Source organism: Meles meles, chromosome 5, assembly GCF_922984935.1.
Source record: "Meles meles chromosome 5, mMelMel3.1 paternal haplotype, whole genome shotgun sequence".
NCBI classification, from domain to species: Eukaryota; Metazoa; Chordata; class Mammalia; order Carnivora; family Mustelidae; genus Meles; species Meles meles.
In genome coordinates, this window is record NC_060070.1 from 82,612,038 (window position 1) to 82,628,509 (window position 16,472).

The 16,472-nt window shown below is 36.8% G+C and overlaps 1 protein-coding gene across 2 annotated transcripts in view; it reads left to right on the top strand.

The window, feature by feature from the left end:
* MAN1A1 (mannosidase alpha class 1A member 1) overlaps window positions 1–16,472 on the top strand; it is a 169,747-nt gene that overhangs the window by 129,546 nt on the left and 23,729 nt on the right. For both annotated transcript variants that reach the window (XM_046004441.1, XM_046004442.1), the window contains exons 7-8: window positions 10,880–11,003; window positions 12,872–12,965. In XM_046004441.1, coding sequence (XP_045860397.1) covers window positions 10,880–11,003; window positions 12,872–12,965 — 218 coding nt within the window. The remainder of the gene's footprint in view (window positions 1–10,879; window positions 11,004–12,871; window positions 12,966–16,472) is intronic.

A 16,472-nucleotide genomic window follows, 5' to 3' on the forward strand; every position in this document is an offset into this window, starting at 1 on the left:
ATAAAATTTTCTGGGCCAACACCGTTACCTACCGAAATGTAAAGCCCAGAGTCCATTAGCCAGAAGGTAAAAGAAAGGTTGTTTTGTTTTGTTTTGTTTCTTTTTCTTATAGGTAAAATGGATGATTTGATTATCACTTCCAATTTCAAAGTACTATTTAGGTATTTTAATTTTTGCATTTTACCTAGCTAACATACATTAAATAATGATTTTTAAAAGCTACAATTATATCTACCAACACTCATATATATAATATTTTGAATATTTCTTCTGGATAATAGGTAGTTTTATGGTTGAAGTTCCTCCATCCATTTACTTAGTATTTTGAAACATTTTTACATTTTAATATCAGCATTAGGAGGCTACCACAAAGTTCAGATTATGTAAACTATCCATTTTGATTATTCTCACTTTGTAAAAGTTAGCTTAGTTACATTTTTCCATATCTTTTTCCTGTAATATAAAGAATCTTAGTTGCTGAAGACATAAACATATAAGTTAAAGTTAAGTATAAATTAAAAGTGTGAATAAATATAAAATATTTTAACTATGAGTAATAAACCTTGCTTAGAGTAATAACTGAATTTTATAGAAAACATATGGATTACAGTAATGTTAGAAATGGATTTGTTGCTGAGATATATAAATGGCACAAACATCAAATTACGGTACCTGGGTATCTTCCGAGGGTAGGAGAGGCCTTAAAGAGAATTGTGTCTCTGCCTTTAGGTCTTCTTCTCCAGTTAGGGAGATAAGCTAAAACATGTAAAAAGTTAAGTAAAAGAGAAGATGTCACAAGGCAGCAGATAGCTAATTATACACAGATGATCCCTTAGCACTGACTGCTTTTATATGAGGATGCCACTGAGGGCCAAACAGAACAGATGCTGATTTTGGCTGCAGTGGCTGACGTTCTGTTGAGAAGGATACCGGTCTTACTCCTTGGTCTTCCTCAGCCAGGTACTCTTCCTCTTTATTCTCTTGTCATGATGTTTTTTTCTTATCTTTATGTTCTTAAGACTTTAGTTGCCAAACTGTTTCATAACATGTCTTCCAGAACTCCTAAACCATAAGCTGTAGGCAGAAGGCAGGAAAATGAGAATGAAGTAGTTTGATAGCTTTATTCTCCAGCATCTGTTCAGAGTAATCCCTGAATCTGTTTGTTCTTACCACGAGCTATGCACACAGTTTTGTTTGTGCAATACTTCTTACATAAAAATTCAAAACCAAGGAAAGCTACCTTTTTAAATTGTAAGGTGGTTTAATTAACCACAGAGTTACTTTTGATTGGTTAGAGTTATGTTACATGTTAAAGAAATATCTGAATTTATATAATGCAGCTTTAAAGAAGATACTGATTATTGGCCCAATCACCTGGACATCATCTATTTTCTTGAACTTTCGCACTGTTAATTCATCATTGGGAATCTGAATAGCATTTGTAGCATTGAGCTACATTTTCCTGCTTCAGGTTCCTTAATTTAGCATTCATTCTACTTATCTTGACCTAAAAACAGTCTATTGCCCACTCTGAAGTATAGTGATAACTAATTTATTATGTAAATATCTAGGAACGAATCTTTCCCAGTTACTCCCAACTAGTTTAATATCTGGAAAAGACTTACAGTGAGGATCTGTTGAACCTGGTAAAGAAATATCAATGTACTTCATATACTAGTCAGATGAAGCTCACTTCCTTTCATAAAAATTTAATTAGATCCACTTGATTTCTTTGCTGAAGACCTCTGAAGAATGCCAAAAGGAAAAACAGAATTGGTTCTCCAAAAATTGTTTTCCTTCTACTCAGGTGTGTGAACAAACATTTAATTGAGTTGCAGTTTGTATCCCAACCCTCCAGAAATTTAGAGCAAGTCACCTTGACCAGTAAGCTGTGGCAAGGATAAGTAGATTTAAGCAATCTCTAGGTAAAGCAAGACCCTCCACACATGCTCACTGAGAAATCCCGTTAATTATTTTAATTCCAAAGTAGGGTGGTTCTTTAATAAACTGAGGGTTTTTATTTTAATGTTCCTTTTCTAAGCCTGTATTCCAGATGAAATCATTATCACTCCCAAAACTTTTGCTTATATATATATATACTATGCCTTCAGAGAAACGTTATCTGAAATTTGAAAATAAGGCAAAAATGTGAGTATGCTATCACGTCATGTTAAGATAAATGATTATCTAGGGAATTGTATTTAATTCAAATCAGTATATACTGTTGGTCGCAGGTCCTAGAGTTAATGAGGTAACATGGTAAATTGTAGAATTTTGATGAAATGTAGATTTTGTGGAGATGCAAATAATTTGTCTGGTGGAAAAGATAATCCAAGAGTAACAATTTGTCACTCTGTTGGACATGACTTAGTGCTGTCACTAGGCTAGAGGGGTATTCCTAGTATTACCTAAAAACAAAAATAGAAACAATTTCTCAAATGCTTTTTGATTGTTTTATCTTACTGGTTCCTTTATTGAGTTCAGTAAAATATTTGACACCTAAAAAACAAACAAAGAAAAAAAACAAAAAAACCTTGGAGTATTTCCTATAGTGTTTGATGCTCACATTGCACACACAGTATTTGGCACACAGAACGAACTCAATAAATTATGGGTGGTTGACTGGCTCAATCTTACTTGACTCTGGCAAGATGTGCCCCCAGAGCACTTGTTTTAACCTATAGAGCAAAATCACTTAATATTATCCTCTTATACCTCAGAATTTCTACCAAAAACTAACATTAGTTTTGTCATGTTTGATAGTGAACTGTATGTAATTGTTCTGTAGCTTCAGCTGTGTCTTAAGATCAATGGTCCCAGACTTTTAGGTTTCATGGGCCACATAAAATTGCCCTAATCATCGAAAGGCTAGCTTTCAGTTGCCAGTGTTTTCATTTCATCAAAAAAACATACCAAAACAAAACCCTATCTGTTATCCTCATCATTTTATTTAACAAGGAAAAGCTTAACATCACAAAACTAGGAAGGACATACATTGGAATAAAATAGTCATTTAAACTGAATAAAATCTAGCTCTCATAATTATTTACCACCCTCTCCTTTTCCTCATTTCACCATATCTCAACTCTTAGAAATCACAACTTCAGAGTACTTCAAGTTTGTGATAGAAAACTAGTTATCAGTCTAGAAAGGAAGTTTTTCTTGAATTGGCTGTAAAGTGGCTTGTGTGCTAAATATAGGATTATATTATTTAGATATAATTTAGTGGTAGGAGCCAATGACATAGACGTTTCATTATTTTTTAATGTTATTAAATGAGGCATGTATTAAACACCTTACTTACACACTGACTTGGACTTTGGGACTAGACTTTGTGTGTGTAAAGCAGAGTCTTTATCCCTAAGGATCTTAGAATCTAGAAGGAAGCAATCCTGACCATTCTGGTTATAGAAAGAGACTAAAGAACAGAATTCGAAGAATTAAAAGCCTGGAACTATACTGATTTCATTTATCTTGATCCATAGATGACCCATGGACCTATGGAATGAGAAGCAAAGAGATAAATAAACAACCAGATTTCACTGTAATCTTGGACCTAAAGTAACATCTTAGAATGATGATATGTATGAAAGTAATGAAACAATTGTGTCTAAAATGTCTGACAAATTAATATTAGTGAGTTACTGTTTCTGAAGGTGGAATATAGTATGCTCTTATTCCATCCTGAGGCTTATTAGAAAGGTGTCTGGATATAAAATGCTTGTTTGTAGCTCCTCCTTCTCCAGTTTTAAAGGACTTGATGCAGTGATTTACAGCAGATGAATTTGAGATATCCCAAGAGTTCTAGAGGGTACCAAATGTGGCAAGATATAATAGACCCACGCTGTTAAGAAATAACTCTGTAAACAGTGGATGTTTATGCCTCCAATACACATTCCCAAATCTATCCTCATTGTTACCAGATGTTAATTAACATCTTCCACCTAACACCTAGGTAATTGTTTTTGTATGAAAATTAGTTGGCTTTAAAAAAATACTAGACCTACCACCAAATTGTCTACAGTGACCAAAATAAATAAATAAATTGGTTTCGATGTCTATCAATAATACATTTAAATAAATTAAAATACAGTTGACCCTGAACAACATGAGTTTGAACTGCATGGGTCTTTGTATATGTAGATCTTTTTCCAGTAAATACAGTATAGTACTGTAAATGTATTTTCTCCTTCTAATGATTTTCTTAACATTCTCTTTTCTCTAGCTTACTTTATCATAAGAATATGGTATATAATACATATGGCACACAAAAAATATGTTATAAATTGTTTTTATTATCGATAAGGCTTCCAGTCAATAGTAGGCTATTAGTAGTAAGTTTTGCAGGAGTCACAAGTTACACATGCATACCAACTGCATAGGAAGCCCACACCCCTGACCCCTGTGTTGTTTGAAGGTCACTTATATATCCATTAAATCAGGTACTATTCACTCAACAACAATGATGTGTATTGCTCAGTATGGGAAGTGTCCATGAAGAATGTGATGTATATTTAAAAAAGCATGTAGGATATAATTCTTTCTTTTTAAGTACAGTAAAGTAAATGTGCATGCTCACGCATTTTAAATGCATTAAAATGGGGGCGCCTGGGTGGCTCAGTGGGTTAAAGCCTCTGCCTTCGGCTCGGGTCATGATCCCGGGGTCCTGGGATCGAGCCCCACATTGGGCTCTCTGCTCCGCAGAGAGTCTGCTTCCTCCTCTCTCTCCCTGCCTGCCTCTCTGACTACTTGTGATCTCTGTCTGTCAAATAAATAAGTAAAATCTTTTTAAAAAAGAAATTAAATAAATAAATGCATTAAAATGCTTTCTAATCAGTACTAGTGTTTTTGAGGTGTTCCCCAAACCTAATGATAGGGTATACCAGTTTGCCCAATAACTGAGCATTAAAAACTTCATTCAACTTATTTGGAGTCTGTTGATTGTGGATAACAAGGAGATCTTACCCAAAGGACAGCTGGGAAACAGAATTTTAGCTTCTTTGTATCTGTGGAACAGATTACTTAAAGATTTAGGGCTTCTCACCATTTATATTTTTGTAAATTCCAACTTCTTCTCCAATCCTAGACTATCAAGTACAAGGACAGCAGTATTGTCAGAATAAACTAAAATAATAAGTATTTAGTTTCAATTCTGTCTAAAATAACTACCCATAAGACAAAGCAAGGTAGCTAATTTTAAAACAGTATTTTGGCCTTTGGTTAAAAAAGTTAAGTATGTGAATTTTGGAACACTGAAAAAAAATTAAATTTAAAAATATTAAGTATGGGAACTCTTTAGAGATTTAACCCACATGCTGCTGTTCAGGAACAGTAAACCACACATTGTGAATTAATTCAATCATATGGCTGCCCTTTATTAGCGACCATTTCCCTGTGGATGGCTCTTGGAGAAGTAGTCCTCCCCAGTGGAACTTTCTATGGTTGAGCCATAATAGAATCTTGACTAGTCCTAGAATGCCATTCCCTGGAATTATTAATCCAATTCTCAGTGAAGTCTTAGACTGCAAACTTGAGTGACCGGCACTGTGTTACTCTGTTCAGGAAGGAAGCATTTGTAATAAGTGAAGCTGAAATTGCTTAATCTCAGAATCAGTTAGCTTTGGGAATACAGTTAAATGAAATAATTGTTCATGAACTTTCTAATTATTCTTTCCTAATTTGTGCTAAAATCCAAAAGGAATAATATTGGATTATCTGCTCTTTTGAATTAAATATCCCTGTGTGCCCCTCTATTTACATATGTAAGTAAGGCTTTACCATAATATAAAGAATGTGGGGAATTTTTTTCTTCCAAAACTTGTTAACTCCATAGCCACCAGGAGTAACCTGTGTTCTGGACTTTGAACTTGAAGGGTGTTTGTTTACTGATCAGCCAATGAGAAATTATTCAGACATGAATCCCTAAGAAAATTGTTTATTGGCCCAATTCCCATTTGGCATAAAATAGCAAGCAGCAAGGAAGAATAAATTGAAAGTCATAGCTAATCAAGACTATGTAATTCTTTAATGCTTTGTTTATATATTCATCTGGCAAATTTTTTATTAAGAAATTTTAATAGTATAATTCCAAAATTATTTGAGTTTTTGTTCTTGACATCAATTGTTGTCATATTTGTGCTACCTTTCAATTAGGAAAACATTTAAAGCCATTTATAGAAATGAAATTTAGACATACTATTGCTTAATCATTCTGGTATATATGGATCTAAAAATGCCTGGAAAACTTTAGAATTGGTTTTGTAAATGATGAGTCAAGCCTAAAAAAAAACAAAAAACTTTTTTGGTAATATAAGGATTGTATAATATATAACGTATATAAGGTAATATAAGGAAATGTAAGGATTTTCTTTTTTCAGTGTTCCAAAATTCATCTGGCTATTTTTTAGAATTGTTTCAGTTCTGTAAATTATTTATTTGTTGCATTTGATTATACTAAGTAGGCAAATGAGTTTTTTAATGATCCGAATTGTATCTGGGCAGTGACTGTAAGTTATCACTTTGGGTACCTCAATTTAAGATTGTTGAATCAATCCAGAACAAACCTCAAGCTACTTGATTCATTACAAGCTCTAGGAGGAGTTAGCAGCTTTCCCATGGGATTCAAATGTGAATAGAATAGCAATATTAGTAAGGTAGTTCCTTTTTCTGGTTTTATTAACCATTCCTAGGAAAAGAATAAAAGCATAATGCCCATTGTTCATCAGAGCTATGAGGTCAGTAAATAATTATACCTTCTTGGTTTTGAGTGCAGTAGGATGTGGATGTGTATTACCACTGCTGATAAACTACATTCAAGTTATACTATCTAAACTAACAAAATAATATTTCACACTTTCCAAAGAATCATATGACTCCATTTTTTAAAGACACTTTTCAAGTTGCACTTGCCAAAATCAGTTGTTTTTTGTTGTGATGTTTTATCTTCAAAGAATTATAACCTTTGTAGACTACCAAAAATTTAAATTAAAAATTGAAAAATATGTATTAAATAGTACTCCAATTTAAAATGGAAGAACTGGGGATTGGAGGAAACAGAAATAAGTGAAATTAGGCTAATACAGAAGTTTGAAGTTCTGCTCCAGGATTCTTTGAACCACTCACCTGGCAGTTTCCCAAATCATGTTAATTGCCTTTTTGTGTATACATTTCCATATGCTGACTCATTGCATTGGGTTAAAATGCAATCATTGTAACATGATTAGGAATATTTACATATTCTTCCCTTTTATGCCTGCCTGATGGAACTAATTTATTTTCTGAACACAAACTGTTATTTTATTTTTAAAATATTTTTCTAAAATATTATTACTGTTTGTAAAACAGATAAAATAAAGAACACCATAACTGCCTTTAAAATACTGTGATAAGGGAACTGAAGTTGAAGACATTTAACTAACCCCTTTCTCTCAGATGAGATTGATCTTGACCCAGAGGTCTAGAAAGCCTTAGCATTTGGTAACATGGGATGCCCAGGGTATTCAGACCCCCAGACCAAAGGAGCAGAACTCGCTCTGCACTCACTTCCCTTTGTCATAAACCCATCATTTTGATGTCAAATGCCCAATGTCTCTATATATTTAGAAATTAGAGCCATATAAGTACATAGGTTCCTCAATAGACTTTTAGAGGTTAAAGACAAAAAGACCTTATCCTGTGAACGTCCAAAACTGGTTCTGGTTCAGTGCACATTTGCTGTGCAAACAGGCAGCCATTTCTCCGACCACACAAGTATTTTAGCTGTGATGACCTGTGATGCATGCCCCACACTCTCCCCAAGACCGATCTCTAGCCATTCAGTTTTGCATCAGAAAAGACAAATGACCTTATTAAATATCTAGATATAACGATGCCCTCTCTGACTTCTTGGGACACTGCTCTCATTTATATTTAAGAGCTAGCACAACTATCAATCTTAGTTTTACCAAAATACATTAATTCTGTGGATTGAAATGGTAACCAAAGCTATTCTTTCATGTAAACATACATGCAGTCTAAACCCAGCTTTCTTTCTGTTAGCATAACATAGCCTTTGCTAGTGCTTTTGCTGTGCTTGCTTCCTATATTATTAAACAGTGATAGAAAAGTGTGCTGTTTTCCTTCTGATATGAATGTGTGCCAAGGAGAGGAAACACACACACACACACACACATGTATTTATATTAATATATGCATATATCCCTTTTCCAATCTTAATTTTTTTTAACCTATTGAACTTTTCCCAGCATATCACTGGTTTTCTCTTAATTAACCATATTAATAGCAGGGAACAAATGCATGAATATGTAAGTAATTTGAATTTTATTTAGTACATATCTACTACTTGAGAGTCTCATATGAGTGTACCACCCCACCCTCATACCCTGATCTGAAAAGAACCAGTCTTTGAAGGTCTGGAAACTGGGCTGTATTCCTAACACACTATCATCTTCCTTTTCCATGAGAAAGTCCTCATTCCCTCTTACTCTGATATTGTGGCTTTGATTTTAATAGTTTCTCTAGAACACCAAAATTTTTAGTTTTGCTTAATTTGGTTTTTTGACTTTAGTCAAGTGATGGAATGGTTGGAATAAAAAAAAATGACAACAAATTAATGATCAATTACTAGGTATACTTGCCATATGTTAATAAAATTTGAAAGTAGTTGTTCATCCTATTTGTATGACTGGCTATTCCTTTCATCTAAGCCAACCATGAAAATAAAAACTGACTTACATTCTCAGAACTGAATAAATATAAGGCATTTTTTTAACAAATGAATACATGATTTTTAGATCTCTTTTATTTCTGTTTACTTTTTTATTATTGTTTACTATAAATCTATGTTGGAAGATAAAATTTAGGATTGCTCTAAAAAGACATGGAATAAAAATAATAATAATAATAATAATAAAATAAAAAAGTAAAAAGACGTGAAATAACAGTGAGGCCAGCCTAGAATTTTAGATACCAGTTGTCCTTACTGTTTTCCTTTTCTTAAACATTCCTGAGCATAAGTTAAGACAGCTAAAAGCGTTTACCCAGAGTTGTGAATGATCTAAAGCAAAAAAACAAACAGGGAAGAAAATCTAAGGGACACCAAGAGCAGTATTCAAATGGAGCCAACTTGGAAAGGGAAAAAAGTGAGAAATCCACAAACCTCCAAGACCTGACCCCAGTTGAACCTTATAACCTTCTCTCCAGCCACCTTCCCTTCCCTCCACTCAGCAGTATCCGGTGCTTCTAGTTCTTGCTAACCCTTTTGTGTGCTCTAGGTGTCCAAATGTGCCCTCTCACCATTCTTGCCTCACTAATTCATATTCATTCTTCAGCAATCAACTCAGGAGTCCCATCCTTGAAGAAGCCTTCTGTGCCCCGCCCCCCCCCCCCCCACACACACACACTATATAGGATTGCATGCCCTGGTCCTAGGTGCTCCGAGAATTTCTCACACACTTATCTTGGCACTTACCATATTTAATTGGAATTATCTGTGCTTAGGTCATTCTCTTATAATGTCTTTAAGAAAAAAGTGATTTATTCATTATAATCATCTTTGTAACCCAATGCCATGCAGAGTTCCTAACAAATGGTAGGTGTGCAATAAATGTGCATCTGGGGGCGCCTGGGTGGCTCAGTGGGTTAAGGCCTCTGCCTTCGGCTCAGGTCATGATTCCAGGGTCCTGGGATCGAGCCCCGCATCGGGCTCTCTGCTCTGCAGGGAGCCTGCTTCCTCCTCTCTCTCTGCCTGCCTCTCTGCCTAGTTGTGATTTCTCTCTGTCAAGTAAATAAAATATTAAAAAAAAAAATGTGCATCTGAACTAAAACTAAAATGTGGGTTTTCAGCTTTCTGCAAGAGAATTTACCGGTCAAATCCTTGACTTTATTCTTTACTCCAATTATAACATTAAGTCTTGGTGTTTTAAGTGGCTCTCCAAAAATAAACAGTACCCAAGAATATGACCATGTCTCAAAAGTCACTTTGTGTTTATTTGTGTGTGTGGATGTGTAGGACGAACTCTTTTTCAACACCATTTCTCCAAGATGAGGCACAGTCCTAAATCTGAAACTCATGCCTTTTGACCCCTTTCAGATCTGAATTCCATAATTGTTTTTGAAATTCTTGAACATAAATTAAATGGGTCAGGGAGTAAGTGAGGGCCCTGGAAAATATACTTAGAAAATAGTGTGAAGGAAAACAAAAGAAAGTTTAGTAGTGGAGGGAAGGTTTAGGGAGAGGTGGAATGAGTATATAATCAATGAATCTTTGAAATTTATCTTATATCAATGAAAACTTTTAAGTATAATGTGCATATCTTTAATAGTCCTTGGACTCTCAGGCTGAAATTAATTAAAATGTTACAGGGCTTTATGTGGGATGTGGTGTTTTATATTCTATTTGGAATGGGTGTATATAGAACCTATACCTTCCAAAATAGTTGTCTGTTCATCAACACCAAACACATAGCAACTTTTTTCTGACTTATGTCAACACTGATTTTCAGTTTGTAGGTAAGAGTCAAGGCCTGAAGCCAGTAGCCAAAGACAGCAATGCTGGTTTTATTTTTTTTTAAAGATTTATTTGACAGAGAGAGGGTACACAAGCCAGGGGGAGTGGGAAAGGGAGAAGCAGGCTCCCTATTGAGCAGGGAGCCTGATGTGGGGCTTGATCCCAGGACCCTGGGATCATGACCTGAGCTGAAGGCAGACGCTAAACCAACTGAGCCACCCAGATGCCCTGCTGGGTGTTTTTTAATATCCAGAGTAGACTATTAGCTGAGATGCTGTTATTCGAAAGCTGTCTCTTTCACCTCTACTATTTAGAGCTGCAGAAACTGGAATTAGCCTGTCCCATAACTGTTCAATCTCTTCTCTTCTTTAGTGGGATCGGAAGGAACTGGCCCTGGGCCTCAGGAGGCAGCAGTATTTTGGCAGAATTTGGAACTCTGCATTTGGAGTTTCTACACCTGAGCCACTTATCAGGAAACCCCATCTTTGCTGAAAAGGTGAGATTCTCCAATACACCTTGCATTACAAAGCTGTACTTCTGAGAAACAGTATCCTCTTCTGGAAGATTCAGTAATATTAGATGTGGAAAAGAACAACTAAGTTTAATCGAAGTTTTGTTACGTGTAGCATTTCATTTTACCAAACTATGAACCCACGATCTTTCCATGGCACTATCTGACTCTGTGTGAGATAGCATGGTGTACATGTTGGATTCTCTACAACTCAAGCAAGTCCCTGTACCTCTCTGAATGTTTTTCCTTATCTAAAAATCGTATTGTATGGACTATATGAAGCATGGATGGGAAAGACTTTTTAAACTCAACGTATAATACCAATTGAATCAGTTTCTAATTTTCAAGAAACAAACCCATAGATATTTGAGTAAATTTACATTCACCCACCACTCTGCCCTTAGCATTCATCCTATTTGCAGCTCCCCTTTATAGCAAAATTCCTTGAGAGAACTGTCTCTGTTACCCTTCCCCCCTTCTGGCATCCCCCGCTCTTGAGACTTTCCAGTCGGGCTTTTCTCCTCGCCACACCTGTCTGGGTGACCAGTGAGATCCACGTTGCCAGGTCCAATGATCATTCTCTGCTCTTGTCTTCCTCACCCTCTCAGCCGCTGACACAGTCACTTCCTTCTCCAAGACGCTGCACCGGGCTGCAGGCCTACCATACTACTCTGGTTTGCCTTCTTCCTCAGTAGACTGCTGCTTCTCAGCCTTCTTCGTTGGATCCTCTCCAGTGCCCCAACCTCTAAATACCAGAAAGCCTCAGGACTCAAACCTGGGTCTCTTCTTTTTATATTCACTCTCTACATTCATTCATCCAGTCTTGTGGCTCCACATACCTTCTATGTGCTATTGACTTCAGATTTGTCACTCCAGTCTCAACCTGTCCCACACTCTATATCTGACATTTCCACTGAGATAACTGCTACTCGAAATGCCTCAGACTCAGCCCCCAGACCTGTTTATACTGCAGTCTTTACTGTCTTGATAAATGCCACCACAGTTTACCCAGTGGTCACGGATCTTGAGGTCATCTGGTTCCTCTCTTTTTGGGAAACCTTAGGTTATACCCATCAGGAGATGCTTTAGCTCTACCCTCTTTCTCTGCTGCCATCCTTTCCTGGGACCCAACATCTCTCAGCTGAACTCTGCAGTACCCACCTGAATACTGCTTCCTCTCTTGCCTCCTCAATCACACAAAACTTCAGTGGCTTCCCATTACACTTGGAATAAAATAAACCCTCGTTTTGGCCCATGAGGCTTGCATGATGTGGGCCCTGGCTCCCTCTGTCCTCTCTATTTGACATTGCCCCCTTTGCTTCCTCACCTTCAGCCTCAGTGGTCTTGCCAAACCTACTCCTATTCTCTCCTTAGGACATTTGTGCTCACACCTACCTCTGCCCCGGTTGCTCTTCCTCCAAATTTCTGCATATTATTCCTTTGCTTCTTTAAGTTTCTACTCAAACCCTCTCCCATCAGGCTCTCCGGACCTCCCTAAGTGTGCAGCCTCACAACCTCACATCACCCTGTCCCATTATTCATAGCATCTGTCCCCACCTGGCATATTTATGTGCTTATTATCTGTCTGCTCCCACGAGACTGCAAATTCCAAGAGGGTAAGGATTTTGTTTATCCACTGGTAGATCCCTAGTTCCTTCTATGGCGTCTGGCAAATCAGTGGACTGTACTCACTGACTGCGATTATTTTTGTAAGCTGGGGTGACTCTCTTTGTTCTGTTTCTTTTAAATCAATCTTCTTTCCTAACATGGAAAAATGTAATAGAGAAAGAGAGAAGAATAGCACCAAAATTGTTTTTTAGATTTTCATAGTAACATCTCATTTTCTGTTGTAGGTAATGAATATTCGAACAGTACTGAACAACCTGGAAAAACCACAAGGCCTTTATCCTAACTATCTGAATCCCAGTAGTGGACAGTGGGGTCAATGTAAGTCAAAAGATTAGCATCATTTTAGCTCTTTATGATACCCAGCACTGTTCTAGTAACAGAGAGAAAGAGCACAAAAAAGCACAAGTCTTCTTGGAGAATGCTTCAAAAGGGGGAAAGTGAGCATGGTTCCCTTACTAAATAGGCTTCTCTTAAGAGACTGTAAATGTGACCAGGGAACTAGATTATTTTTCCTGCATAACTGTGAGTATGATGACATGTAAGCACATTTAAATTATTAATCAGGAAGGGAAGGTCTGGTCAGGTTGTGTGGGGATGTTAGCCTGTAATAATCCAGTCATGCGGGTAGAAGGGAAAATTCTTCCTCTGTACTATTGGCCATCAGGGTTTTGCACAGAGTAGCTAGATCATTCTACTTTATAGCGTTTTCTCTTTTTGTTCTTGGCTCCAAGATGAGAGAGGAACCTGACTCTTTAAAGGTTAGGAAATTGAAAGAGCAAACAGGTCGTTTTCTCTACTTAATTTTAAGCCAGCTGATAAAGATTTCTTCCCAGTAGAATTATCTTCAGATTAGGAGAAAGCATTACGCGAGTAGTCCTCATTTCAGATCCCTTAGGGTCTTTGATCCGTGGTATGAAGATTCAGAGTAGTTGAAAGAAATGTTCTCAAGAAAAACAGTGGTAGATTAACACAGCAACTGAAACCCAGTACAGAATACTAAGTGAGGTGCCTCACTGTACGGGGGATGTTAGCCGTGCCTTACAATTTTATTCTAATATGAGTGTTTTATTTATATTTAAAATTATATTCTTAGATGAATTTGCCTCGCTGTTATTGTAGAAGTACTTTTCTTAAAGACTAATTTAGTAAATGGGGCGCCTGGGTGGCTCAGTGGATTAAGCCGCTGCCTTTGGCTTAGGTCATGATCTCAGGGTCCTGGGATCGAGCCCCGCATCGGGCTCTCTGCTCTGCAGGGAGCCTGCTTCCTCCTCTCTCTCTGCCTGCCTCTCTGCCTACTTGTGATTTCTCTCTGTCTGTCAAATAAATAAATAAAATCTTTAAAAAAAAAAAAAAAGATCCTCTAAAAAAAAAAAGACTAATTTAGTAAAATAAAAACTGTGCTAAAACCTATGTTTTGTAATGGCTATGGAAGGCCTGGCTCTTGAGACCATAAGACCATAGGTTGCCACTTAGCCAAGTATGGTCTGCAGATCACAGCACATCCCTGAGACCACTCAGGATGTCCAGGAGGTCAAAGCTATTTTTATAATAATACTAAGGCTTTCTGCCTTTTCACTGTGTCCACATTTGCACTTGTGTTGCAAAAGCAGTGGTGGGTAAAACTATTGAGGCCATGGTGGGAACCATGGCAGAGGAGCCAGATAGAACTAATAATTGTATTCGTCACTGACAAGAAGAAATAAAATGATGCCAGTTTCACTTATGAATATTTTTAATGAAGAAAATGAATTGAGGCTAGTCAATCGCAACCACTGAGTCCACTGCTTTGCTGAGTAAGAAAAGATAGTGCCTGCCTTGTAGAAAAGCACTCGTGTGATTGTTTGAATCGCAAGCTGAACCAGCCATGACTGCTGTGTGGATTACCATTTTTGCTTGAAAGGACAACTGAAGATGAGCTCTGGTTATTTGGACTTGGGTAATTGGTAGACTTGTTCTCAAAAACAGGCCTGTCACTTCAAAGAAAACTGACAGTATCTATGCCAATGATAGAATTTGAATTTCTAAATGAAAATTAGAATTTTAAGAAATGTGTATATACCACTGTGACCTTAACACCTTTAACCAATACTTAAAGACTTTCCTGGGGCACCTGAGTGACTCAGTTGGTTAAGTGTCTGATGTGATTTCTGCTCAGGTCGTGATCTCCAGGGCAAGAGATTGAACCCCCTGTCAGGGATCCTGCTTAAGATCCTCTCTCTCTCTCACTCCTTGTGCCGCTGCCCACACTGTTAAAAAAAAGAAAAGAAAAAAAAACTTTTCTGATGAGGTTGGTGGTGATATTCACCAATGTGGTTTTTTATATCATATAATGAACTATGTCAACATTTGGAAGATCTGCATAATTGAGGGAACTAGTATTTTCCAAATGACTGATACATGCTATGACAAAATCAGGTGAGAGAAAAGATCCATTCAAAGTGCAAGATAGACCAATGGATTTTAATGTAACAGAACAAAAATTCTTTGATGTGATTTCTAATTCCACATTACAACCAACCTTTAAAAAATGTTAACTGCTTGTCAAGTTTTGTTTTAGTATCAAAAATATCCACAATTATCTGAAAAGACTCTTAAAATACTTTCTTTCCCAATTGTATAACTGCATGAGGCTGAATTTTCTTCATGTATTTCCACCAAAATGACAAGTGGCAACAGATCGAATATACAGCAGATAGAAAAATCCAGCTATCTTCTAGTATAGCAGAAATTTAAAATACTTGCAAAAATGTAAATCAGTATCAGTCTTTTAACTAATTTTATGTTGTAAAATATAACATGTTCTTATGAAAAATATGTTATCATAGTGGTTGTATTATTATAAGTTAAAAAAATATTTTAATTTAATTTAAATATTTTAAATTTCATTTCTAATATGGTAAATACTTATAGATATTACATAAACGAGGTATTTGGGGCATTTATTCATTTTTTTTGTTTGTTTTTGTTTTTAAGATTTTATTTATTTATTTGACAGACAGAGATCACAAGTAGGCAGAGAGGCAGGCAGAGAGAGAGGGAAGCAGGCTCCCCGCTGAGCAGAGAGCCCGATGTGGGGCTCGATACCAGGACCCTGAGATCATGATCTGAGCTAAAGGCAGAGGCCCAACCCACTGAGCCACCCAGGTGCCCCCCATTTATTCGTTTTTAAGAGTGTAAAAGAGTACTGAGACTTAAAAGTTTGAGAGCCATTAAGAGTATTTGACATAAAATACAACTTGAGTAGCTTTCTGAGTACAAAGACCAGATAAGATTCTCTAAAAGGACAGACATTTTTAGCATTTTCCTTCTCATGAATGATTTTAAAAATTGAAAACAAATTCTCTGTGACCAACTGTTTTCTTCTTGTGATTTAGGATCTAGAAGTTCTGTAAAGGACAGAAAGTATCAGTTGTACTCCAACAGCCCAGTTTCACCTTCTGGGTTACCAGCATATTGTGTATTTGGCCATTTTCCCTGTACAAAGGGCCCGTTATATTTGTATTGCTTGTGGGCCAATTTCCTGATGGCAAACAAATAGGGTTGATGACTCTCGTGTCTGCCCCCCCTCCCCCACCCCAATCCTGTGTTCCAGCCACAAAGGAGACACACTTATTTTTTCATTCTTTAATCAAGGCCCACTCGGTCGTATCCAGGTCTTGGTTTGTGCTGTTTCTGCAGCTCTTTTACCTCTCCTCTGACTACTTCTGCTGAGTTGCCCTTTCTTCTGGGGGACCTGCTTCTCCAAGACCCTGGTTGGAATTTGATAGCACCCACTCATCCTCCACTCGCCCTCTTCCTCCCCTGCACTTTGGATTTGTCTATCAT